General features: G+C 48.0%; 12 protein-coding genes across 12 annotated transcripts; 8 read left to right on the top strand and 4 right to left on the bottom strand.

Moving 5' to 3' along the window:
- Positions 1-309: 309 nt before the first annotated feature.
- Positions 310-1,423, bottom strand: N7496_000024 (zinc-binding alcohol dehydrogenase family protein; the record flags this gene model as incomplete). Its single annotated transcript, XM_056692955.1, has 2 exons — positions 310-958; positions 1,044-1,423. The coding sequence occupies 2 exons, from the start codon at positions 1,421-1,423 to the stop codon at positions 310-312; spliced, it is 1,029 nt and encodes a 342-aa protein (XP_056559684.1).
- A 1,504-nt stretch (positions 1,424-2,927) lies between these two features.
- N7496_000023 (protein tyrosine phosphatase-like domain-containing protein) lies at positions 2,928-3,793 on the top strand (the record flags this gene model as incomplete). Its single annotated transcript, XM_056692954.1, has 4 exons — positions 2,928-3,153; positions 3,202-3,424; positions 3,527-3,660; positions 3,732-3,793. 4 exons carry the CDS (start codon positions 2,928-2,930, stop codon positions 3,791-3,793), a joined length of 645 nt encoding a protein of 214 aa, XP_056559683.1.
- A 436-nt stretch (positions 3,794-4,229) lies between these two features.
- N7496_000022 (uncharacterized protein) lies at positions 4,230-6,306 on the bottom strand (the record flags this gene model as incomplete). Its single annotated transcript, XM_056692953.1, has 8 exons — positions 4,230-4,527; positions 4,582-4,805; positions 4,858-4,927; positions 4,977-5,282; positions 5,339-5,703; positions 5,759-5,818; positions 5,886-6,151; positions 6,210-6,306. The coding sequence occupies 8 exons, from the start codon at positions 6,304-6,306 to the stop codon at positions 4,230-4,232; spliced, it is 1,686 nt and encodes a 561-aa protein (XP_056559682.1).
- Positions 6,307-6,714: 408 nt separating this feature from the next.
- On the top strand, positions 6,715-6,894 carry N7496_000021 (uncharacterized protein; the record flags this gene model as incomplete). Its single annotated transcript, XM_056692952.1, has 1 exon — positions 6,715-6,894. The coding sequence occupies one exon, from the start codon at positions 6,715-6,717 to the stop codon at positions 6,892-6,894; it is 180 nt and encodes a 59-aa protein (XP_056559681.1).
- Positions 6,895-7,013: 119 nt separating this feature from the next.
- On the top strand, positions 7,014-7,403 carry N7496_000020 (uncharacterized protein; the record flags this gene model as incomplete). The annotated part of the gene is made up of 1 exon (XM_056692951.1): positions 7,014-7,403. One exon carries the CDS (start codon positions 7,014-7,016, stop codon positions 7,401-7,403), a length of 390 nt encoding a protein of 129 aa, XP_056559680.1.
- An 83-nt stretch (positions 7,404-7,486) lies between these two features.
- Positions 7,487-8,139, top strand: N7496_000019 (uncharacterized protein; the record flags this gene model as incomplete). Its single annotated transcript, XM_056692950.1, has 2 exons — positions 7,487-7,796; positions 7,856-8,139. 2 exons carry the CDS (start codon positions 7,487-7,489, stop codon positions 8,137-8,139), a joined length of 594 nt encoding a protein of 197 aa, XP_056559679.1.
- A 793-nt stretch (positions 8,140-8,932) lies between these two features.
- On the bottom strand, positions 8,933-9,508 carry N7496_000018 (uncharacterized protein; the record flags this gene model as incomplete). Its single annotated transcript, XM_056692949.1, has 1 exon — positions 8,933-9,508. One exon carries the CDS (start codon positions 9,506-9,508, stop codon positions 8,933-8,935), a length of 576 nt encoding a protein of 191 aa, XP_056559678.1.
- Positions 9,509-9,861: 353 nt separating this feature from the next.
- On the top strand, positions 9,862-11,115 carry N7496_000017 (uncharacterized protein; the record flags this gene model as incomplete). Its single annotated transcript, XM_056692948.1, has 1 exon — positions 9,862-11,115. The coding sequence occupies one exon, from the start codon at positions 9,862-9,864 to the stop codon at positions 11,113-11,115; it is 1,254 nt and encodes a 417-aa protein (XP_056559677.1).
- Positions 11,116-11,643: 528 nt separating this feature from the next.
- N7496_000016 (uncharacterized protein) lies at positions 11,644-12,951 on the top strand (the record flags this gene model as incomplete). Its single annotated transcript, XM_056692947.1, has 3 exons — positions 11,644-11,696; positions 11,750-12,322; positions 12,381-12,951. The coding sequence occupies 3 exons, from the start codon at positions 11,644-11,646 to the stop codon at positions 12,949-12,951; spliced, it is 1,197 nt and encodes a 398-aa protein (XP_056559676.1).
- A 525-nt stretch (positions 12,952-13,476) lies between these two features.
- N7496_000015 (Lipase) lies at positions 13,477-14,601 on the top strand (the record flags this gene model as incomplete). Its single annotated transcript, XM_056692946.1, has 2 exons — positions 13,477-14,165; positions 14,226-14,601. The coding sequence occupies 2 exons, from the start codon at positions 13,477-13,479 to the stop codon at positions 14,599-14,601; spliced, it is 1,065 nt and encodes a 354-aa protein (XP_056559675.1).
- A 976-nt stretch (positions 14,602-15,577) lies between these two features.
- N7496_000014 (phosphatidate phosphatase App1 family protein) lies at positions 15,578-17,199 on the top strand (the record flags this gene model as incomplete). Its single annotated transcript, XM_056692945.1, has 2 exons — positions 15,578-16,564; positions 16,627-17,199. The coding sequence occupies 2 exons, from the start codon at positions 15,578-15,580 to the stop codon at positions 17,197-17,199; spliced, it is 1,560 nt and encodes a 519-aa protein (XP_056559674.1).
- Positions 17,200-20,483: 3,284 nt separating this feature from the next.
- N7496_000013 (uncharacterized protein) lies at positions 20,484-21,107 on the bottom strand (the record flags this gene model as incomplete). The annotated part of the gene is made up of 1 exon (XM_056692944.1): positions 20,484-21,107. One exon carries the CDS (start codon positions 21,105-21,107, stop codon positions 20,484-20,486), a length of 624 nt encoding a protein of 207 aa, XP_056559673.1.
- Positions 21,108-22,653: the final 1,546 nt, after the last annotated feature.

Genomic DNA, 22,653 nt, shown 5'->3' with positions numbered 1-22,653 from the left:
TTCACGGAATGATTAAACAATCTTTAGGGGGGAAATTTGGGGGCTAAGCGCCGACCCTACTCTTTGGGGTTTAGCGTTCAATCACCACAAACAAACTTCTTGGAGGCGACGAGTTTGACGAGTCCATGCTCAGCTGCAGATCGAAAACGTGTCTTACGTGAGATGCCAAGTGGTCACCAGCCTATTTCTCAACGAGCTCAAGATCAACAACATGATAAACTGTTGATAGCTGACATTTCCAGCGATTGTTAAAAAAATTGAGAGTTGATCGTATCTATGCTATCATTGCGATGAATATGCGACCCAAAGCTAGATGGACACGACTAATTTCTCTCCACTAACGCCGTAGCGCATCAATTCTAGGGCCTTTTCCAAAGCACTTAACCCATGACCCACATGGTGAACTGGCAAAGGAAGCCTGTATTTATCACCCTCCAATAATTGCGCCAGAGAATGAACTATGTTTTGATTCCCTGGCAGCTGGGGGAGGTCGCGGCCTCGGAACATGATTGAGTTCACGCTGTCAGGCTCATCAATCTGCTCGTCTCCTGTCCAAACCTGTGCATATATCTTGGCACCGTTCGGGTTGAGTGCTTCAAAGATGTCTCTTTGCTCGCGGCCAGCGCCAACGACGTCAATGATTGCGTCGACACCTTGAGAGCCCGGAGTGGCCTGCTTTGCATCGAAAGGCAATGAAGATGAGTTTCTGTCGATCACATCATCTGCCCCCAGGTAATTCTTGATGTGGTCGTGATGTCGAGGCGAGCTGGTCGCAAGGATTCTGCATTCGGGAACTGCGAGGCGAAGAAGCTGAATTGTGGCAGCGCCGACCGCAGAGCTTCCACCAAGAATCAAAACCGAAGAAGGCTGCAGCCCTAAAATTGGTCCACCTTCGAGGAATGGGAGTGGCGTTTTTAACCCGATGCCGAGGGCCATAATGCCCGTGAGGTAACAGACACTTGAGGGCAAAAGTCAGTAAATGAAATGTCAGAGGGCATGGAGGAAAGAACAAAGAGTCAATGTATGGGATTGTGGCCACGAACCCCAAAGTAGATGCTTCTTCTGGCGACCAATTGGCTGGATATCTAGCCACATCTTTTTCCTCCACCACGGCGTACTCTTGGAATGACCCAGAGCGATCACCGGGGGTGAACAAAGCGAGGACGCGATCTCCAATCATGAAATCCCCCACCTCGTCGCCCGCTTGTTCAATAACGCCCGCTCCATCTAGGCCGGGGACTAGGGGCCAATCGGTGACTCGGTGGCCTTGATCAATCATTTTATAATCGGCTGGGTTGATAGCGACAGCTTTGACGCGAATCAGAACTTCTCTTGGGTGAAGAACCGAGGGCTTTGGCGCGATTGTGGCTTCTAAAGAGCTCCCTTTCTGCCGAGCGAGGTACTTGACGAAATTTAGGGCCATCCTGGCAAGTATCACTGGAGATAACTTAGCATCAGTCGCTATCATTGATAGAAAAGTGGTCCTACGGTATTCAGTTCTCGACAGATTGTCGCTGTTCAAGCTTAACACTTGGTAGAAGCGCGTAGTCCGGAGAACCTCCAACACTTGGATCTTATAGAACTTTCAATGACCGGATTATTCAGAATAAATATCATGCCATCGCCCGGGGAATACTGCGTTCTATATATCTTTAGAAATAAAGGGAGGCTCTCCCTTGCCGGCGGACTTAAAGTCAAGTTATGCTCGGATTTAGTCGAGGAGATGTCTCCGGGGGCCAAAACGGCCAATGTTCAACAGCCCCCGAAGAAGGGCTTAGGCTATCGCGATCGAGTTTTTTACATCTTCAAGATCCACTGGGTATATATCATTGCATGGGATTCAATCTACACTTTATCGCGATGATAGCAAACTTCGAATGGATATTTTCTCCCTGGAATCTTCTCATATTGAAGGTACAGATTTGTAGACAATTTCCAAGAGCGCTGAGCATCCAAGCTTCAAGTCGCTGAGCACACTTCTCACAAATTTAATCTTGAGTTGTTCATATTTATCCAACACGATCAAATCATCTCAATCACCTCGGCCGAAAAATCATCCGGTCGCAACACGATTTCTTGCTCTCGAGAAGCCATTGGGTACCTTGTGTCATGGTTTGTTTGCGGGGTTAGCTAGAGATGTTACCGCCTCTTACCTCCGGGCCGACGCGTCGTCTAGAAAGTCGGTTGTCTTTCGGTCGCGGCGGCCAGGGCGTTCTCTTTCTTGCCTAAGATAAAGAAGTTTCATAGTGACAATAGCTCTTCGTCCGATGTAGAGATCATATTACACCTCGCTGTTAATTTTCAGATCGCACCATCGTTGGCTGTACCAAAGACTTGGAGCTGACTTGCACTTTTGCTTGTTGGTTTGATTCGCTGGGTACAACCTACGGTTAAAACAGTCCTAGAGCGGGAGATGGTTGGTTGTCGTAGGTGATCAGTGCGGACGTCTAATCAATAAAATGCTAACATACTTTGGTCGAGCTCCTATTTGTGGTTGTTAGAAAGGTTTTGCTTTTTGAGTACGTAAGCAATGGAATATATATCGATAAATGCCCGAGATGGACTGATGTCATGCATTTCTGATGCGAAAATAACAGAAATGCCAGGTATCTTTTTCTGAACACAAGAATTCGCGGGATCAGTCCATTCCAACTGAATTGGACAGTAATTTTACACAAGACACAGGGTCTTGATAAATTCTACAGACAATGGGTAGAAAAGGTGATTGAATCAGGAGTCGTTGACGGGGACCAATCGTAGTTAGTTCCAAATTTGCCAAATGCAGTTAAACGCATTTAAGATACCGAGGCTAATGCCGGGTCCCGTGACTGGAATGCTTGTGAACGCTAAAAATTTCGCCAAATCAAATTCGCATCTCACCCTGAGACATTTTAAGTTTATCGTGAACCTTAGATATGAAACCAAACATGTCGACCAGCCATCCGCCAGAGCCCCGCGCTGGCTTATCGATCAACCGTATCTATCTACTGTTCTATAACACCGTTTGTGCTTCACTATGGCTCCGCATCTTTGTTACTTTGATTTCTACCTTGCTATCATCGCCCGACGCCTTAGTTGTATACATATCTCTTGAACCCTGGACACGTTTTACCCAAACCTTGGCTGTTGCGGAGATAATTCATGCAGCATGTGGTAAAGTCTTATGCCTTCCACTTTGAAATCCACCTTATTAACGCCAAGCCCCAGGAATCACACGTTCACCTGTCTTTACCACCTTCACTCAAGTCTTCGCCCGTTCAACTCAGGTCTGGGCTGTGAACTATGCGTTCCCTGAAGCGACTTCCCCCTCGTGGGCTTATGCAGCTATGCTACTCGCGTGGTCAACTGCAGATGTCATTCGGTATTCATACTTTGCAACAATGTTAGCCGGATTGAATAACACCGGAATTTTGAGATGGCTCAGGTAAGCTCCGGTTTATTCTGTGCCAATGGTCTACCGGCCATTTCATGTCGGATACTCCCTTATCTGACGTGGAGCTGCTAACCTCCTTTACAATATGTATAGATACTCCCTCTTTGTGATACTCTACCCAGTTGGTATTGGCAGTGAATGGTGGTTAATGTATAATGCTACTAAGGTCACTGGTAACTTGGCAGTCTTAGCCGTGTTCTATTTCTTCCTAGGGCTATATGTTCCTGGTAAGTTAAGAAAGCCACCCACTATTAACCCAGTGATTGGAGGAAATAGGAATCTAACAAAAGCATCAAAGGCTCGGTGATGATGTATAAGTATATGCTGAGGCAGCGTCGAAAGGTTTTGCGTGATAAATAGAATAGGATATACGACCTATTCCTTAGTAAAGTAGGGACGATGAGTGGATGTACGTTCTAGGATGCAAGAAGTACATGGGTGATTCTTTTCGGCTGGAAGGTGTTAGTGGAACACACATGAGATTGGAGTAATGAGATGAAGCCCGATTGAATTATCTTTTTATGTTCCGTGAAACAATGTCGTATTTAAATCTGTATCACTCAAGCCCCGTTTGGAAAGAGACAGAATTGTCATTCTTTCTGTCTCTGGCTAGTGTCCATCGGATTTATGTAAGATCCACAGCAAGTAATGACCACAGATACAACTGGCCCCAAGAATCTACATTCAACCCTGCGTAGGAAAAGAGATACTCATTGGAATCGAGACAAAGGTCACTTTAGAGGCATGGCATATAAGAAGTACATGAGGTGAACACAAAGTTTTTGTAGCCTTGAGCTTATTTATCACCGTCGTAAGGGCTCTTGACGCCAGGAATACAAGGGTAGCCTTTGCTCGCGTCGGCAAAGCTCCAATCCCGTGCCTTGTCGATATTTTCGGAAAGATCATCCATGTCGGTATTCTTATCAAGATCTGAGTCAGGATCATAGTTTCCGCACTCATTGAAGTACGCATTATAAAGCCCAGGAGCAGTAAGTTCGTTATCAAAAAGGCTAGTTGGGTCGTTTGACTTCAGATTGTTCTCAATCTTGAAGGCATCCTTCTTGTTTCCATTCTTCAGGAAGCCCTCGTGGATGCTGAATAGAGAGTCAGGGACTAGATCTCCTTTTATGACAATAGATGCAACTTACCTCTGAGCAAGGACGTCTAAGGTAAGACCGCCGACGACGGACTGATCGCCAGTCATTTCATTGTTGGTCATGCCGTCGATGACACTCAGCTGTTGTTTGGGCTGCTCGAAGCGGTATACTCGACCACCTGCGCCACTCTTGTTGGCGTCCACAAAAAAAAAGCATAGCTTGGGGTATTTCTTAACTGTCACTGCACTTTGCTTCCACTTGTCTGAGCCGTAGGGCTATTGAAACCATTAGAAAAACCGGGGAGGCAAACAAGACGTCGATACTTACGTGGAACAACTCCCCGAAGAGCTCATCTTTCTTGGCTCGACTGCTGTCATCACAAGCATAAGGACGGACACTGGAGATGTTAGCAACCGAAAAGACAGTGGTCCTTGCGACGTGCTTACATGAGTGTTGGGCGCGAGTCGTCATTCTGGTGAAGAGCAATCGGAATTAACTGAGCATACATGGCCTTTTGAGCATTGGCAATGATGTTTTGTGGCCTCACGGCCCGGCTGAATCTGCCATCCTTCAACATGTTCGATAACGTAGCAAAATCGGAAATGCCATCAGCCGTGGCACCATCAGAGGACAAGGCTCCATTGAAAAGCTTGGTGCTATAACCATTAATATTCTTCGCCCATTGGTCCGAAATAGAGTCCATAAGTTTCATAAATGAGCCGGCTTCAGTGATAAGACTCGTGGCTCCCTCCCTGTGTTCAAAAAGTCAACTTCATGATCCTTCCAGAGCCACCTTTGGTTAACATACACAAGATTCTTGCCAGCGCTGATGTACTCGCCTGCAATGTTCGTGACCTCGAAGGCCATCTGGTTTCCCATTTGTTTGTAGTTGTTGAGCTGATTCTTGTAGTATTGGGCGACCTGGGAGGAGACATAGTCCGGAGCCGAGCCAGCTTTACCTGTCGCCTTGGTCAGAGGACCAACAGCTGATTCAACACCCTTGCTGATAAGTTGACCAGCACCCAGTGATAGAAAGTCTGCAACAAAGCCGATAATCTCGGCGGCCGACATCTTTGGCTTGTTATACTTGACGAACATTTCAGCAATGTCATCTACAGAGGTCAAATCTTTGCCCTCGGCAATGCTCAGTTGCTCGGCGAATGGGGAATAGAACTGTGACTGGTCAGCGATGGACATTGTAGAAGAGTAGCAAGAAGGAGATCCTTACGTTGGCAACCGATGAAAGAGAATTGAGGATCAGATATCCGGCTGGGCCAACAGCTTGGTTCTATAAGTTGTCAATATCTCAATGGGCCCTCATATTCTATACACAAAGCATTGGATGGAGAACATACACATTTTCCCTCGTAAGTGAGACAGTCGTTTTTCCCGTCATTGGAGTCGAGAGCGCCAATAGCACAGTCAAAGTTTGCAGCAGTATCACCTAAAGCCTCAGCCACATAGTGTGATAGAGATGAGTACTTTTTGTGGGTATTTTGCTGGAACTCGTAGACAAGTGCTTCCCACAGCTGGTCGGCTCCTGACGTTGTCCATTGCGTCTTTGGGTCAGAGTCCGCAGGGTTGGCGTACATGGGATCCTTGCATGACTGCTTCTTGGCATCTGAAAGTGCAATTAGATTCAATGCAACGGAAATAAAGATAATAAATGGAAGTCGTACTTAGCAAAGCCTTCGCGATGTTGGGGGCTTGAGGGATGGCACTGGCGCTTGCTGTGGCTGCCAAAATGATGCCGGCACTGAGATGAGAAAGTCGCATGGTTCTTGTTTCCAGACGGCGACACGAGTAGAATAATGATTTATGTTATGATATGAAAATTGAAATGGTCGTGGGATCGAGCTATTTATCTCGCCCTATATTATGATAGAATCGGCAAGCGAAGTTTGCTGATCTGCGAATCCGCTCCTGTTGCATTTGCCCATGGCCCCCGACGGAAGGAAGATCCAAATATAGGAATGGGCCATAAATATGCCAGGGGCAGTTGAGGTAGATGGGGGTTGAGTTGTGGAACTATTCAGGGGGGATAAGGAGGATCAGGGTCCAAACCAAAGTCTCGCTAAAATGGGAGTTAGCGTCAGCGCTATGTACGATTCCAGTTGTTCATGAAACTTGGTAATATTGAACTCCAGATCCTTCCGCCCCTAAATCAAGCAAAAACCAAGCATCATGGCCCCATCTAAGCCTCAGGGACCCTCAGGGACCGCCCCAAGCTATCGAAGCTTGACCCTGCGGAATATCAAACAGCCCCCAAAACTAGCACAGAAGAAGGCTAACAGCCCACAATACTACTCCGATGATAGCTCTCTTGGTTTTACTCGTGAAGGTGGTGAACAGTGCTTGGAATAGAAGTCTTCCATTACACTGTCTTCCACTCCAGTAATAAAAGTCCCGTGAATTCCTCTCCAGGAGTATGATCTCACCCCAAACATTCTTTCTTCCACTTGTTGACTTCAATTTCTCCCATGATGAAGCATCTATCCGCTTTTCTACTTCATATTTCTCTCTGCTTGGGACTTGCCCACGCGGCAGCCTGCCCACGGGGCTCTAGCCCGGATTCAACCTCTTCCTATGTGATGAATGTTGAAATTGCGGGTTGGGACGTCACCTGCGACTTGCCAAATCCAGACAATCACGGGGAAACCCGTATGGACGCAGTAAAGCGTGCCTGGGAGGGGGCCATGGAAATGGCGGCTGACTCATGGGATCGCTGGGAAATAACCAAACCCAAACTCGAAGCCATTGAGAAAAGCGGCGCAAACCCCGACTATGTCGATCAACTAGATGTGGATATAGACGACCCTGGGTATGTCTTCCATTTAGTCCTGTGCCATGAGCGCGTTGAGAGCGGCATCTAACCTTAGGTCCCAGATATACACAATTCTTTGCTCTACGTTGGGATAAAGACTTCCGGGCAGGGGTTGAAAAGGTTCTGAAGAACATGAACACCCTTATCAACTCCATGCCATCCCAGAACGGTCGCCCAAAGACAGAGCTGTACATTTCTTGCAATGATGCTGGAGTCGCTCAGTACAAGTGCGATAATGATATCGCATTTGAGGTTGATTTGCCCAATGACGCCGGATCCTTCATCAACTTCTGCCCTCCCTTCTGGAAGCAACCCCGGTTTGATGTGTGGAAGAAGGCTGCAGCAAGCGAAAAACACTCAAACAATGGTGGCCCAGCGGATGTTAGCGAGTCTGACTGGGAGACTGTACGCAACCTGGAGCGGTATGGATTTGGTACTGATGGTACGTTTGGTGATATACCCTTTATTCCACCAATAATAGTAATATTGACATCTCTCTAGCAAGCACTATATTCCACGAGCTGACCCACGCGAATTGGATTGGTAACACCAACCCTCTCGTCAACGGAAAGCCTACGCCTGACGATAACACCGGCTTTTATATCAATTCCCAAATGTCTAAAAAGTGCCTTTCAAACAGCGCCAATTGCAAGGACCTAATTAAAAACGCCGAGTCGTTCACTTGGTATGCCCAATACGGCTATTTCCGCCGCCGTGTGACTCCACGAGCTGAGATCTGGCCGCTTTGGGGACCTCAGCAAAAGCCTATTGTCTTGCCTGTGTAGAGTGGTATTGGGCTGCTTGAGTCTAATTCACCAGTATGCGATACATAGACCCATAGTATTTGTTACCGAATGTATTTTTTGTTCCGAATCTCAAGACCACAGTATTTCATGTCCAAGTAACGATTACAAGTGCAGAGGGAATTTACTTGTAATTTAAAATCTGGTTACTTAGTGCAGAAAGTTCGAATAAGCAGCTAGAATCATGTCGTGAGGGAGAGACGCCTATTTGAGAAGGACATTATTCTCCTCACCGTGCTACCTCTCCGTTTTCATACATTGAGGGCCCTAAAATCGATCTACGCCTAGAATTAAAAGACCCATTGACAACGAAATGAAACTAGATCTCCATTGCAAAACACTCCTGTGTACAGTCGTATTATCGAGGTGATTCCTTGCAAATAGGAAGCCTTCCTTGGGATTTCCTATAAATTTGCCCCAATATTTAGAAGAGAGTGGAAAAACCATGTAGAATAATGGTTTAATTAAAGGGATAAAAGGGCGCCTAATGTGGATTCGGCCCCCCACGGCACCCCATCCCCACGGCTATGGCCCCCCAGCAGTTCGCCCTGTTACCTGTACATAGGAATTGGAATAGGTGTGCAGAATAAGTGTTTTAAAATATAATGGCTATACAGATCGAATTTGTACCAATGCTGGAGTATAGCTACAGCATTGGAAAAAAGAATTGATGACGACAATAAGAACATTGCATTTGGGAGAGATATTTGACAACGAAGGACTGAATCTATTTGGTACAAAAAGCCAAGTTACTAGCCCTCACATAGAACACCATCTAGCTCCTATCATCTTTACTCGTGCTGTCGCAAACATAGTTGAAAGAGCGCATGCCTGTGATCGCTTTCCCCTGAGAGTTGGTAGCCGTGGAGCATCCGCTCTTCTGATCGGCCGCAGACATGAAGCCCAGCCATTCTTTGTCGTTGCAGCCAAGGCCGCTGAAGAAGTGAAGCTGACAGTTTGAGGCAATCATGCCGTCGAGCGTGAAACTGGCGCCATTGCCCTCCAGGTCATCCTTGCCGCCTTTGTCCTGACCCTTGGAGCCGGAACACAGCTTGGACCCATCTCCAGTGAAGTCCTTTCGTGGAACATATATGGCAGCGTCGGCACCGGAGCCGTGGCACCCTCCCGTAGCGTAGAAGGTAATGCCCTTGAGCGTATCTGCTTGCCAAGCGGGCGGCTTAAAGTTGATTTTGGGGTTGTTTCCTTTCGGGTATGTTTTCATGCTTTGCTGGATTGCCTGGCTCCACTTGCTTTGAGGTATTGGGTTTGTACAAGGCTTCTTGGCGCCGGGATACACGACGGCGACGGCCATGGTGGCCATAAGGAGGAGGGAGAAGAGGCGGAATATCATTTTGGTCAGAGTATAGAGAGATCGGAGGATAATTGAATTTGAGGAAGGAATTGGGGATATTATTGCACGAAGGTTGGAGGATTGAAAAGAAAACCATGGAACAAGGGCTGTTCAACTATTTACATTTTTGAACAATGCTTGTCTAGAACCAAGCAATGGAGTGAATGCAGGTCTTCCGCGTGGGGGCGACATGCTGCGCTCAATTTAGCGAACTGATCGGAACTGCGGATTGGGGCCATGGGGCCAGGAACCTTCCGTCTGGCTGAAGCTATGATTAGTTAAGAGATCTAAGACCCCGACTGATAACTTTTCGCCTCTTTCTTAGCTCGGCCCCTCTACCACTCCGCCTCATCATGGATCCTTCTATGCTCCCCATCGAGTGTTGGAACCTGATAGCCGACAAGCTATCGTCGCACGATCTGAGCCTTGTGATACGCGCATCCAAATTATTCAGTACTGTGTTCGGCCCCTATCTGTACCGTTGCATCGACCTCAGCGTACACGAGATTCCTTCCAGCGCCACCGAACAGGACGAAGGGCCATTATCACCATGTCCGCCTAATCTCCTTGATCGTCAGCACGCTTTTACACGTTCGGTTCTACACTACAAACCTGAGTATGCCTTGTGGGTCCGGTCATTTACCTGGACTATGTGCCTGCAACGGACCCATGCTTTAGACCCTGCTCCGGAACAGGAGCTGGATAGTGTCATACAGCTATTTTCGAAAATGGATCGCGTACTCTCTGTGGATATTGACGGGGGCGATTTCCATTGCTACCCTCCTAAACCCATCCCTCCTCTATTCCCTGCCGCTTGTCATATCCGTCTGAGTGGGCAAATGCACTACGGTCTCGCATCTGCCATTCTACACGGCCCCGAAAAGATGTCTCTAAAGTCTCTCACAATATGCAACTTACATGAGCTTGGTCACACTCGATCGGGACAGAACTATCAGAAACCTCCTATACGGAGTTTTTACCAATGGGGTCTTGCTGCGTGGGATGAGAGCGACGCAGAACCGATCGAGGAAGACTGGGCGGCAGAATCTCTCCCCAAGCAAGTCCCCCCTGGACCAATGCGACGTGTATTGAATAAACAACTGGCAAGTCGATGCAGCAGTTTAGAAAGCTTGACTCTTTGTCAAGTGAGTATGGAAATGCTACAGACATATGGGCTCCTACCCCCCGGGTGGTATTATCCTGGACCAGAGCTACATGAAGAGTGGGCAACCTTCATCCAAGCAGTTCGCCCGTGCCATCTGAGAATCCAATATGATGATGTGTCTACGGCGATACGATCTGGCTTGAAAGCTATGTGGAGGAAGAACACATGTCGAGGTAGTCTGCCTTATCACCGCGAGTTCACCCGGAAATTATTACCACTCTTGAAGGAAGGGTGGCCAGAACTGCGGAGACTAGAGTTGACCTACTGGCTCATTGCAGAAATGGAAATGCTCAACCTGGTTGTCCGAGATGAGACTGTGGCTCTCCTGGCCAGGGATAAAGAGGTAGAGCTCAGTTTAGCTCCCTGGACATATTACCACAGGGGATTTGGCACGTTCGACTGGGAGGAGAGAAATGAGTATTTACCGCAGCAGACAATTTGAATCTATTATTCTCCAAATAAAATAAAATAGAATTCATACTATACGAATAACAATGATGCACCACCCTGGCACAGAGAAAGTCTAATGGTCCATTCTAGTCATATCCAAATATAGTTCTGTGAAAATAGATTCATATCCGTCATTTTAAAATTATGCTGGACCCCACAGGGTTCGCTCAAGAAAAAAGACCCCAATGCAAAGGTAAGCTTAGTTCAGGACAAGGCTTCCCAAGCATTACCTGCGGGGGCTAAGCCTTCTGGCCAAGCTGCTGGCTACTTCTCTTGGGAGGCTTGGTATCGACCCCGCCCGTGTTTCACCGATTGTTTGGGGCCAAATTGATTCGGTTTAGCTTCTTTCTGGTTATTATCGCAGCTGCAATGCCCCTCCAGCGCAGATCACCGTTAGTCATCAGACTTCCTTCCAACGTAGAGCTGTTCGACGCAACTTGGGATACCTGGTCTTTCCTCAGCACTTTCATTTGATCCATTCGATTATTTACTGAAACAACGACGTCGAAAATCCCCCTCCATGGCTGATATTCAGATCGACTCCTTCTTGAAGTACTCATCTGCCGATGCAACGTAAGGACTCTGCCAATCTGAGCAACGGAAGGGATACAACTGATGCACTACAGTCCTAATACTCCAAGCCTCACGCTTTCCTTAGAGCTGCAGGGACTCAGTGACTCCAAGATCGCCAAACGAAATTCAAACAGTGGACTTGTCTTCCGCATCCATCGAGGGAATGATGGTAATGACCAGCCCTGCTCCTTCTACTGGTCAGACACCGTGGATGCTTGGGGCTCCGATGGTTTAGTCCTCCTTCGCTACGATACAGAGGGCCAACTGGAGAGAGTCAAGCTCCCTTCAGAGCCATGGCGAGCGCATGACCCGACGGAGAACAAAGTCGCACGAAATCCTCATCGTCTGTTTGAGCTAAACCCCGGTGAGAGCACATGGTTTTTCGGGGGTATTCCAGACAGTTGGCTCGATGCTATGGTATCGGGTGAGAAGTACGAGCTGTTATGGCCCGGTGGAGAGATTTACTGGTGGGCATGGGGTGGTATTGCGGAAAATGAGAGCAGATCTCGTGGCGGTCTACCTCGAGCCGTTCTTTCGGGGACGCCTCATGTGTCGTTCATGGTGGTTGAAGAGCCACCGGCCCCCGTGTACGAGACACCACTGCCAAAATGGTCCAAGGCGCCGGCGTACGTTATGAAGATTTGATTGCTTACCAAAGAAGTGGCTAACTGAATCACTGTATAGTCCAGGAACACCGTTATTTACAGTTGCTCTGACTGGTGCCGAAAGAAAGGGAATCGCAGATGAGCACTTTCAGCTGATACAAACAGTCACCTATCAAGGGATTGTCTCAATGGACCCAGCCGCCGACCCAGAGCCAGCCTCAGAGCCGATCACATTTGATGCCTTCCATCTTATGATCCCATCCGAATGGGCCTTTCGGTCACGCGAGAACAAAGAATGGGAGTATTGCGTGGATCGAAGAGTCGGTTGTGCCATGACGGACTTAATATACGATGGGGAGACTGCTGTGAACGTCGGCAAGGACTGTAGATGGATAAGCCTTGCTCCTGGTGAGTCATGGAGTCAGGAACTAGAAATTGACGAACGGCTCCCTTCAGACCTGGCTCTTGGGGACAAAGTTCGTTACCAGCTGGATGGAGATATTATCAAGATGTGGAACTGGGGAAGCAAGGCCGATCATGCGCAGACAGTGCTAATGCTACCGAGTGGTCGTGACGCCGATGACTGGATTAATCGGTCGCCCATTGTGGTACCCGCATCCAATCCACTGGAGTTTACGATCATCAGTTAGATATTTCATACACCATAGACTCCACGTGCACGAATGTAGATAGAATGCAGATTCATTTTGTTCCATATTTCTCTTCGCATTTTGTAGCTCGTAATTGGGACCCTAGTTTCATGTTGGCAGGCACAGAGATCTCGTTCAAAAGAAAGAGAGATCCATTAGTCCATCGTCGGTAAACCCCGAGTGAGAATGGGGCCCAAACTTAGATTCGAATGATGGAGATATCTTAATTTAGCTCACGTAGAAATTGTTCGTCCCTAGCAGGATTTGCTTTTGAGCTTGTAACCGCCCCCCAAGCGGGCTGTTTGGCCCCAGGGTCCATCAACAGCCCCCTCCTCCCAAAAGTTGCCAGATGCTAAGCAACAGTGCCTACAGCCCCCATGCGACATTTGAAACGACGCAGATCTAAAGGGGGCCTCGCCTTTAGAACACATATAAGAATGCGTCTTCAGGACAATATCTATCTCTACAACAAACCACTCTAACTTTCCTACTCTCCGAGTACATGGGATCTACACTTTGATCATCATGGCCAATCTGCGCTTTCTTCATCTGCTTTTGACTCTGTTCCTGCTCTCTATTGGTTCTCGTGCTTTCTCAATAAACCGAATCGAAAACCGAGCTGCTGACACCTCTTGCGCCAAGACGTCAGACACAAGCAACACTGATGACGACTCTGACAATAAGAATGTCAAGATCAACTACTCCACTAAGGCTGGCGAGACATGCACTGCAGAACAGAAAGGAGAAATTGAAACTGAGTTCCGAAATGCCATTGCAATGGTCAACGCTGCAAAGGCAGATTGGAGCAAGGACGGCTATGAGGATATCTTCTTCGCCGAGGCAGCTCAGAAGGCGCCCAAATACAAGGATACTGTCCATGACACATTGACGCGCATCACGGAGATGCTTGATGGAACCGTTCAAGCGAAGGATTACACACTCACTGTGACCTGCGCCGGTTCTGCCAAGTCCTGTTCGAAGTTTGTTGCATTCATGAAGCAAGCGGATAAGACTCACGGCACTCTCAATGTCTGCGACCACTTCTTCGACAAGAACATCGACCGCACCCAACAGCGCTACGTCGACACAACAAAGAACCGCCTTGAACAATGCGAAAACGGCTCGCTGGACCTTCGAGACGCCCAGCGCTCCCGTGCTGGTGTACTGGTTCATGAGTCTATTCACACCTCCTACGCCATGGGCGGCCCGGATCCGTATGTGTTTCGCCTGCCTCTTACCTGAATCAAAGGATTGGTTAACTAACTTGATAACAGAGGCGAGGATATTGCTTATGGTCTTGACGCTGCCCGTCTGCTTGCAATGGGCACCTTTGACAGACGGTGTGGAAACGGTCCCGCGATGCGTGCGCTGACGAGCAACAAGCCACTGTGTGGAAAGACACCCCAGGATCCCAAGACCGAAGATGGTCTGTGCAAGCCAGAGCTGTGTATGCAGAACCCGGATTCGTGGTCTTTCGTGGCGACCGGTATCTGGTTTAGCGAGCAGTGTAAAAAGAAGATTCAGTTACCCACAGAGGATGGTGGAAAGACCAACGTCGGTATTTCTTCCAAGGGCAAGTCGAACGATAACAGCGCCGAGTCACATTGCAAGGGCTACAGTACTGGCACTGCGGCTTTCCCGTTCGATTAAGGAGTCAAATAGAAATAGCTTTCACATACCTGTGGGGTTTGCTTTTTTCGGTCACTGAGTCCAAGAGAATCTTTTTTATAATGTAAAAGCTCGTGCCGAATATCACAGGTACCTGATTTCAGTATAGAACAGGCCATCTTGCACAATACTTACTTTGATACAAGCATAAGATAGGCTCTTATTCCTACTTTGCAACCATCATGTTTGCAAAATACATTAGACGCTCTTGAGGTCTTTAAATGGAAGCTAAATGGCATAACTTATGCCCTTACAATGCGTCATCAATACCATGTGCATATAACTATTAGACATTGACCGAGGTTCTTCAATTTGATAAAAGGATTTTTATTTATTAATTCTTCGTGACTACCTACCTATCCATCTTGATGCATATGCAAATATTTGTTCACCCATTTTGCTCAATTTGGTCTGTGGCTGGATGAGTTGTCAGATATCGTCATAAGCTACTCCACTCATCGTGATAAGCTATGGTCTGACGTCTTGGCACTGATATGAGCTGTGATCACATAGTTTTCCATTAGGATTTTTTCTGAACGGGGTAGGGGGTTGTTTCACGAGTAGCCAGTTAGATGTATAGCTCGTGGTCGGGTGAGATGACCCAAGGAGCAAAGTAATTACCACAATTTACACCACAAGTGCTTTAGGTTCCATAGTCTAGAGGTAAACAAATGAAGTTAAAAAGCCTCCAGGCTGCATTGAACCACAGCTGGACCCCTTTTCTATGACTTCTATGAATATTTTGTAACATCAGTGACGTCGGTGGACCCCCTTTGGACCCTGTTAGACCCTGGTAGACCCTGTTTTTTTCATGTTTTCATGTTTTCCATGTTGACATCTCCTGTCAGCCCAAGTTGATGAATTCATCTTATTTAAGCTGGTACCTGCCCAGACTTTCTCTATAACCATGATGACGAAGAATTGAAAGGGGAACAAAAATAATAATAATCCGAGAAGAATGAAGCCCTTTAGCTTGCTTATGTCATGTGCCCCTTGGCTCGTCTCCGCTTCCCCCGCGCCCACGGCCTTTAACCAATTCAACGACAATCCTCCAAACCCCGTTATTACTCCGTCCCCAATCCAGAAGAACCCTTCCCCCGTCGTGCATCGAGACATCCTCAGCGATGTCGAATCCGATATCAGCAATGTCCTCTCGGGCCTCGGCTCTGATCTTCCCTCGTGGGTCGCCTCGGGAGTGCCCAACTTCTTCCAGGGTTTCCCGACCGGAGACGCGGTGGTCAGCTCCCTTGGATTGAAAAGCTCGGATTTGGCAGCAGTCCCGACCAATGTGCTGAACATTGACCCCTATGCGAACTGGACCAGCTCCGGGTGGAAAGTTCGCTTCCACGGCAACGTGTACAAACAGCCCAATACTTCGGTCTCCGATCTGAACAAGCTCGCCAATGTCTTCCTCATCGATACCAAAATCACTGACCTCCCTGAATCCGAGCAGGACCAGGCACGCAACCTGACGGCCGAAATCTTCGTCGTTCAGCAGCCCCACGTCGCGGTCAATACCATACACCTCGAGCCGGCTGCGTCCCAGGGATCTAGTGGACAGCCTGGGGGAGGTGGATCATCCAACACGACTGGAGGCTGGCAAAATGTGACTCTACCCTACAATACTACGGCCGAGGGCGATTTCGATGCCTTTGTCCCAATTGCCAGCAACGGACTCAAGGCGGGCAATCAAACATCGGCGATCCAGAGACTCAACACCTACGTCGAGGGCGCGTCTATTGGAAATGCCACCGCATACCTGGTGCCCCCAACCGGATTGACAGTCGTGTCTGATATTGACGATATCCTACGCATCACCAAGATTTATGAACCGAAGGAAGGTCTGCTCAACTCTTTCGCCAAGCCTTTCACGCCGTGGGATAATATGCCAGACATCTACCGGAACTGGTCGACTAGCCTTCCGAACCTGCATTTCCATTACTTGGTTAGTTCAAGTCTCATTTTCAACGTCCTTAAAAAACTCCACTAACGTCTCATCTCCCTTAGACTACCACCCCCGAGCAAATCACCAGAAACTACATGCAATTTATCTACACCACTTACCCGGGCGGCTCTTTTGATACCCGACCCCTCAACTTCAGCGATGTTTCTGCCACGCTCTCGATCCGCAAGTTCCTGCTGCAAAAGATTTTCGAAACATTCCCCGAGCGCAAGTTCATCCTGATCGCAGACACTAGTAACAGCGATGTGATGCGTGACTACCCCGAAATGGCGAAGGAATTCCCGGGACAAGTGCAGTGCATTTTCCTTCGGAACACGTCTGCCACCGATTCTGGCGACAAGTTCCCCTACGATACCTCTGGGTTCAAGAATCTGTCTCAGTCTCAGTACATGTTTTTCCTCAACCCGGATGACCTGACCAATCTGGACATCTCGAACGGAGAGTGCTATAACAAGACGATCCCTCAGAACCTGACATTCAGTTACCAGGGGCTACCATTAGGACTGGGAAAGCATTCTGGGGCTGGTGGTGGGTTGTCATCGAAAGAAGCAGTTGGTGCGAGTAGTCTTCTGGCGCTGGTCGCCTCGATCCTGGCCTCGGCTTTCATGTTCTTCTAGTGCTCCCACACACATTTACGATTGATGTTTTCAAGGCCTTTCGCAAAATGATATGGATGAATTGTAAATTAAGCCCCGGGCAGTGGACATATCGATTCGATGATAGACCTACTTACAGTATAGTTCCTCCAATCACTAGACCACCCGACTGCCAAATGATGGACAGTTCGAGTCTGCTTCTATAAATATCTACAAGGTGCATTGCGACAGGTAAACACCAGCACAGCGAGCTGCGATCAATTGCAACATTGTTGCAAGCGAAGATGGGCGCACTGCTTCTAACTTCAGATAGTCCAGAACGGACTTGCCTAAGGAGAATTTTCCCGACCGATGCTCTCTTAGAGCGATGATAAATGCCTCGTCTAATACAAAGATCAGACTCTATGGGGGCCGAGAATGTATACACATTCTTCGTCTAGCATATGGAGTAGAATAAAATTGACCGAAAACCAAGTTTTTCTGGGGTGACTACCTTTCTTCTCCGCTGTTTCATTTCTAGAATAAAGTTCAAGGATATCGAAGCGTAACGAGCCCCTTTCATAAATTACTACGCCGTATTTATTACGGACCTCGTTACTCCATTGGAGGAGGTATCAAGGACGCGTCCGGGTCTGGGGTCAGACAGTCAGACGATAGACTCCGCGCGGGGTAGAGCCCGTCCCCGGGAGAAAACTAACCGAACCCCCTTAAGTAGATTATTATGATTTTTGCGGATAAGATCATGCCGAGCCCGTGTCCGAGTCTGGCTGTCTAACCGTCTAACTGTCCGATTGTCTGACCGTCAGCCTCGTTCCATTCCCTCTTCTCGATTGGACCAGCTGGATAAACTAAAAATGCAATACTTGATCTTGCTTCTACGCTCTGTCAACCCTGGCACTGTGTGGGTATAGAGAGCATTACAATAACCGGCATATAAACGGCCCCCTATAAAATGCCAGTCACCGAACCGAGCCCTTCCATCGAACCGAGCCCTTCCATCTCCCGAAGCCACTGGAGGCAAACTCTCTTCTCAATAGGTCACAGGGGCTGAAAAAACTTGCGGGTGGTGCTGGGAAACCGGAGCCAAGCACAGCGCTAACTAGATAGCGTTTCTCGGCTGAATTGTCTCGCTCAATTATGATAGGCTGGGAGGTCCTGAATCATGCCAGTAGGCCAAAATGAGGGGGCTAGGTTACACCAAGCCAAAAACGCCCATGGGCGCGCGGCCATGGCTCGTGTAGGCCAATGGAACGCTTCTGGAACGCCTGGCAACGACCCAAAGTGGTAATTCTCCGTCGACAAGAACGCCACCAATTATAAGCATACCACCCCAGCTCACCTAATATGGGGAAGCGAATAACTGCGAACTGTTGATAGTTATCAGGATCGGATGACATGGTGGATGATTCATTCGGCTCGAACTACTGAGCAATTTAACTTGGATCTAGTAAGTTATGAGTGCTCGTACCCTTGACAGATTATTGCTACGACCAGCGTATAGCAGAACGTTCCGAGGAGTCAACCCAGCCATGTTCTGCTCCCAACGTCCACTCTAACGCCGGATTGGTCAAATGGCCGTTTATCCTGACTATTCCAACAATGCTCCCCTTAATACCTAAACTCTGTTTAATTTGACCAAGATTGAAACACCGATGGTGTTTTTGTTGCGCCTAGCCTGGAGCTTTCCTTCATCTTCTCACCGAATATCTCATAGTATCGTCAGTCTCTCTAAATGCCTAGCCGAGCAAGCCACCCGCGGCTCTCCTTACCTCGAGAAGCCCCGGAAATTTGCTCGAGTTCATGTAAAATCGAGTCCCTTGCTTAGTCTTCTACGTTTTAGGCATATCTTCTGTAACCTGCCCAGATAGGTAGTAATGGAACTATCGGTAGCTGGATCCGGCTAGCTGCGAATAGATTGATCTCATCTCTCTACACAAACATTCTTGTTTGACTAACTATGTCAGACACCTATGATTACCTAGACAAGCACGTCCGCGAATTGTAAATCGCGAATCGTCGAATAGATGGGAGTGTGCTACAAAGACAATAAGACATGTCACAATGTGAGAGGAAAGTATATGAACAACGTAAGGTTATATGGTGGCGATGCCCGGTTACGAACCGACTCCTACTCGTACCTGGGTAGGTGTCGACTCGATCCATCATTGGAAGTCAGGTCCAATATATATATATATATATACATGAGGCTTTATCAGGTGGCTGGAGACTGCTTGGAACACTAGAGCTTGGACTATTCTGATACCGCCACACAGATGAGATCTTGTCTCTTGCAAGCTTTTCAAGCAGCTGGCCGATCACAAAATTCCAACGGCCAGCATATGTCCGTGTACCGTATCATTCCTTGGTAGAGTAAACATTGGACGTTTAAGCTGATGATGATGATCCGTTGATCTGTTAGGCGGTAGCCGACTTACCGGCAGAATCATTGCTGGATGCTAGATCACATGACCAAGAATCCCTTGCCTCGAAGACTCGGACATACCGACTGGGCACCAGGGTCATTTCGATTTGCATCATCACACTATATTATTATTTGATAATCCTTATTTTTTCCCCTAGACTAGATATCTTTTGTCAGGTACAACACGACCAAATGGTAAACAGGAGCAAACTCAAGGCTTCTACACGGACGGAACGATACGACGGATTTCAGTCGATTGCCTATAATCCCATTTGAAGCTACGATCATAGTTACACTGCGGCGCATCTTACCAGGGCAAGAGATACAAAGAATTGAGTGAATATGCTAAGCTTTGACTTGCTCTTTGGCCCCGGAACTGACTTTAACAGCCCACGCATGAGTGGGCAGACTGTGCTTTCCTGTCAGACCAGCTGATTAGGCGCAAAGTCTGTACCCTAGCGGAGAAGCTATATTAAGCACTAGTGGTAGCGAACCGAGCTACGAAGGGTTCAATCATTTGAGAGGCGTGAGTCACGACTTTAAGAGGCACCTCGGTCGTTTTTGCTGGTTTATGCAGCCTACACTAACAAATTCAAAACAACTTGCTTGATTGTAGTCTCAACTGTGCTGAATCGGGAATCAATAATTAATACTGCATCAACAACAACGCGAGCGAGAACAAAATCTGGGGTCGAAAAGCCTCTGTGCCGAATTTTCCGAGTCGCAGAGAGAGACTCGAGCGGGACTAACCGTCGTCGGTTTAGCGTGAGATATCGGGTGCAGGTTTTGGCCCCAACTCTGCTCAAGCCCCTCCCCCAAAGACAAGGGTGAATGTGAGAAAGCCCCTATCCCCGCCAATATGCGCAATGAACATCTGGAATCCTCACAGCAGAGCAGCCATGGCAGCAGCAACCACAGGAGCAGCCGTAATCATAGCACCTGCGGGTCCAGCGACGGCACCGCCAGTTGTCGTGGTTGTCTGAGCAGTCGTAAGCTTGCTCAGGCCTCCAGTTACTGTCAACTGGTAGTACGAATTGGAAATTGGCGCTGTCGTGTAAGTCGCCTTGCTGGAGGTGGAAGACTCATACTTCCCTCCGTCCAGTGATCCGCTCATGCCTGCACTCATAGTGCAGCTGGCCGACTCGGTTGAGGATTTCAGAGAGCACTCGTAAGACTGAGTGACAGTAATATCGTAACTGGTTGTCTTGTCCGAGGTCGTGGCGATATATTTCCCGGTGAAGCTCACTGTCTCTGGGCCTTGGATGATCGTCCAAGATTCGGGATAGTCGCAATCCGTCTTGGGGGCGTCTTTCAGACAGCCGACATGGTATGTCGCAGCCTTGGTGTTGATAGCAACGAGACTGGCGGCGGTGCTTGTCCAACCGCCGTACTGGAGAAGGCCTGCATCCCAGGGAGGAGAGAAGTAGCCGACGATGGTGCTGCTGGAATCGTCTGCTTGAACACCAAGAGCAGCAAGCGCTGCAGCGAGGAAAAAGGAGGCACGCATGTTGATGGTATTCAATTTTTGGCACGCGACGAAGTTGGGAAAGGTAGGCAGCGTTGGAAACAGAGGCTGAAATGCAGTGGACGGACCTGTCCCTTCAAATAGACATGTTTAGCAAGAGTAGTAACCCTCGCTTACTGCCCAACAGGCTATACAAGGGCTAGTGCACTTCTTAGCAATCATTATGTATGTGACGTTAGGATGAATTTCTGAGACACCTTGAGGCTGAACGCCCGAGCCCCGCAAATAGTACAGCGCGGCGGCAAAAATGACTGGCTGTTGTGATCAGGAGCATGGAGCCCGGCTCCGCAGGGAACGCACGATCCAAGATTTGAGCAGAGCCGTCGTTCGTCACTTGTACTGTTAAGATGGGAATTTAATTTCAGCCGAAAGAATTGTTCACCAGATATGAGGATGATTGAAGGGTATCAAGTCAATAAGGACGCGACTGCTTCATGACAAGTTGAAAACCTGATCTTCACAGCCCAGTCTGTATTCTGATCACAGAATAAAGCAAACGGGAGGCCAGAGTCGAAAGAAGGTTGTGGCATCTACTCCCTTCAGCCACTGGCAACTGGCCGCCAGAAGATCAGCCCTGACGGTCCGGTGGCCTAGTGGGCCGGTTCTCAAGTGAGAAACCAAGGAAGTTAATTGGTGAAAGAGCCTGAGAAGTACTCGATGTAACTACTCGATGTCAATGAAAGATACAGTGAAAACTTCAATGAAATCTGTTTAAGATAGCGAAGCGTTTTTATTTCACCTTCGATCGATCCTTTGTGAACTTTACGACGTTGAGGACAGGAGTCTGATATCGGTCGTGAGAAATGCCCTTCAAGTCAATCGGGTCAGATTCTTTCATGATCTCATTACCTCGAAGACCGGCGGTAGTATAGAAATGATCAAGTTTATTTCGGCTCGTCAAATGGTTCGCCACTGCAGAACGCACGACGGAGGATCGGCTCTAAGCTTTCAGCTGTTATTTTCGCATTATACTTGGGGACTGAAGGTTTCACCAAATAGTACGTAGCCGTCATTATCATGAACCCTGTCCTTGTAACTTTCAACCAGACCTTATCTACGTGCATTGTCGTCTTTACATGTATGCCCGTGTCGAAGATCTGGAACACGTCAATTGCGGGGCACCGTATTGATGGTGTGGGCTTTTTACTACGCCATTGCAGGTATGTTTATCTCTCATGAGTGGGCCTTTCTTCATTGGCAGACATACTTGCAGCCGCAAGTAGCGAGTGTTGTGTTCCACCTGAACGTTATCTTGCTCTCATTGCCCGTCTTCTGGAAGCTTTCGCTGGGGCTTAAACCGAAAGGGATCGTCAAAAAGACCCCTCGTTACGCTTCTACGCGGGCTAGACTGATGCGGCCCAGAGTGTTCTGACGTGCATCTTCGCTATTGGTTTCTTCATTACTGGTATCTGAATTATTCGAATACTCACTTTTGACAATCTTAAGATCTATGTTAACAGCCAGATTACTGTCATAAGGTCGCCGATCAAATTCAGCCTTTACGGCAAGACTCTACTGCCCAAAAGAA

The sequence above is a fragment of the Penicillium cataractarum genome (genome assembly GCF_028827025.1).
Source record: "Penicillium cataractarum strain IBT 29864 chromosome Unknown utg000001l, whole genome shotgun sequence".
NCBI classification, from domain to species: Eukaryota; Fungi; Ascomycota; class Eurotiomycetes; order Eurotiales; family Aspergillaceae; genus Penicillium; species Penicillium cataractarum.
This window is presented reverse-complemented; position numbering and strand designations above follow the sequence as displayed.